We start from the raw sequence: 2,556 nt of genomic DNA, 5'->3' as shown, positions 1-2,556 counted from the left end.
TATTGTTCCTTAAATTTCGTAGCATTTTTATGCCTCAAAGCGTGCACAGTGACAAACGTGCCCACATTCCTGGACTTTCTACAAATGTTTTGTTTTTATTGTAATACATTGCACTGCATTGCTGACATGAAATCACCAAACGGGATCCAACAATCCATTACGGTTTCTTTACACCTTGTATACACTGAGAAAAATTATTATTCTCTTATACATTATAAATGCTGAAAAGTGCATCAGAGAGATTAAACCACTTCTGCTGTTCACTACTTCTGGTCAAAATACTTGTTTGCTTCTTGGTGTGGTTGTGTTCTCTGATGCTGCAGGGTGATGGGTGCTTGCAGAGTTCATATATGAAAGGGGGACCCACATGGATCCACAAGAAAGGTAGGACCATGTCTGAGCTCCATGCATGCTGGAAGATGAGAGCGAGCTTGCTTTTGTCCTCGTGTGGCTCTCCTGCATGGTTGACCCAATGTCCAGAGTCGACACGAATGAGCTAAAACGGGGCGCGGTAAGTTCATGCGTCCTGGGGGTACACCATGTGGTAGAGCTGGTCCTGGAAGATACCGGCATACGTACGCGCAGCCGTGGTGGTCTCAATGGTAACAGATTCCTGAGAAGCAGAGAAAATGAGTGATATTGTGCTGAAAGTACTGGAGTACTGAAACTGTGCACCAATTGCTAAGTAATGAAATTAAGAACCCAAATAAGGGTAGTAGTAATAGGCTACAACACAAAAATGGGTGCAGAAGCAATCAGTCAATGAAGGGGGAAGGTAATCCACACTCACTTGGCCTTCTCATCTAGCTGGAAGCCCTTGATGTTTTCCATGTATCCACTGATGGTCTCCATGCTGTGGTCATAGTAGGACTTTAGGGTCTCGATCACAGTATCGACTGTTCCCGTCTCCTTTTCCTCGGCCAGTCGGGGAACCCGGAAGCTCTCCGAGCCTACGGTGACGAAGCCCCAGGTTAATGAGTAATGGAAGGTGGCAGATTTATCTGACACAAGATCCACAAGTCTATTAGCCAACAGTTCTCTGATTTCATCTTTCGCCATAAATTGTTTGCATATGTAAAGCTAATTCATGGAAAACAATCATCTGGAATGAATTTTTTAGTGTGTGTGTGTGTGTGTGTGTGTGTGTGTGTGTGTGTGTGTGTGTGTGCGCGCGAAGCACGTACCCAAGGTTAGGGCTGTGATGAAGGCTGTGATGAAGAGCAGTTTGTGCATGCTAACTCCTGGACCTGAGATAAAGATCATGCACAAATGTAGGACATCATCCATAGATCTTAAACAAGACGCAAGAGGCATCGGTTCACTGTTCAGTCCTGACAACCCTGATCTCCTGCAAGCTAAGGTCGTTCCCCTGAGCGTTCTTAGTTCAAACAAGGTTTTTGTTTGTTTGACTTTTGTGGTAGAAACTGTTAGTTAACGAACAGAAGAATGAATGTGAGGAGATATATTTAATCAATCTATATCAACTTAATTACTTAACTTTTCAATTTAAAAGTATTAATATAAAAAAAAATCTTCACCACTTTTGATAGCATTGTGCCATATATCTAACCAATGTTACAGCAAATATGATTCTAATATTTACAGTTGGTTCTAATATTAATATTCTTATAATATTAATATAAGAATCAGTCCAATATATGTGCTAAGTGTTGTTCTACTGTGTAGCTGAAGGGGCTATAAGAACACAGAGATGGCTGTACTCACTGTCTCTCTTCAATAGAAAGTGTCAGGCTGCTTAGCACGTAAGATGCTTTGGACTATCTTATATATATGATGTATTGAGCTGACTATCCAAATGCCAAAGTGCAACCCTCCAAGATAATGTGTGTGTGTGTGTGTGTGTGTGTCAATGAGTGTGTGTGTGTGGGTGTGTGTGTGTGTGCACGCGCATATGTGTGTGTGTGTGTGTGTGTGAGGTGGACTGAAAGCAAGAGAGAACCCAGTTGTGGGGATGTCAGAAGGGGTGTGAGATAATGGATCTAAAGTGTGCAGTGTTCATTAGATTAACTATTGGGTCATTCTACAAATTTGGGGTGATTTGCTCAGCCCACTGACGATTTGTCATTTAGTTAACTTTGATAATTAATGTTTGATAAAACAGACAGTGTTGTTTAATAAAGGCTAATGGCTTTGTCATTAAGAATGAGGAAATCTAATCTTCTGTGATACATGCTGGCACTGAAATAACCTTCGTATCGTCCTTATCTGCACTTATGGGCTCTTTCCGTTGTGTAAGCAGAGTGCTATATGTTTACAGTCCTAAGTCTACTCACCTTAGACACGTTGGCGTGTTTACTTCAGACTATCTGTACATACTGTTATTTGTGTATGTGTGTGTGTGTGTGTGTGTGTGTGTTTCTGTTTATGTGTAAATCATTGAATCATTCATGAACATATTCATTCATTCATTCATCCATTCATTCATTCCTTTTTTGTAAATTTATACATAAATACTTAATAACACTTAAGACAACCAAACATTCTCCTTTAGGTTATCGATGTTTAAGTTAGTATGAGGTTTAGGTGTAGGCGCAA

General features: G+C 40.6%; 1 protein-coding gene across 1 annotated transcript; it reads right to left on the bottom strand.

The window, feature by feature from the left end:
- Positions 1–273: 273 nt before the first annotated feature.
- On the bottom strand, positions 274–1,233 carry apoc2 (apolipoprotein C-II). Its single transcript, XM_035531129.1, is given in 3 exon segments — positions 274–613; positions 787–950; positions 1,185–1,233. Coding segments are annotated over 3 exon segments (309 nt in total). The 3' UTR covers positions 274–517.
- Positions 1,234–2,556: the final 1,323 nt, after the last annotated feature.

Source organism: Electrophorus electricus, chromosome 10 (genome assembly GCF_013358815.1).
Source record: "Electrophorus electricus isolate fEleEle1 chromosome 10, fEleEle1.pri, whole genome shotgun sequence".
In the NCBI taxonomy this organism is placed as follows: Eukaryota; Metazoa; Chordata; class Actinopteri; order Gymnotiformes; family Gymnotidae; genus Electrophorus; species Electrophorus electricus.
This window is presented reverse-complemented; position numbering and strand designations above follow the sequence as displayed.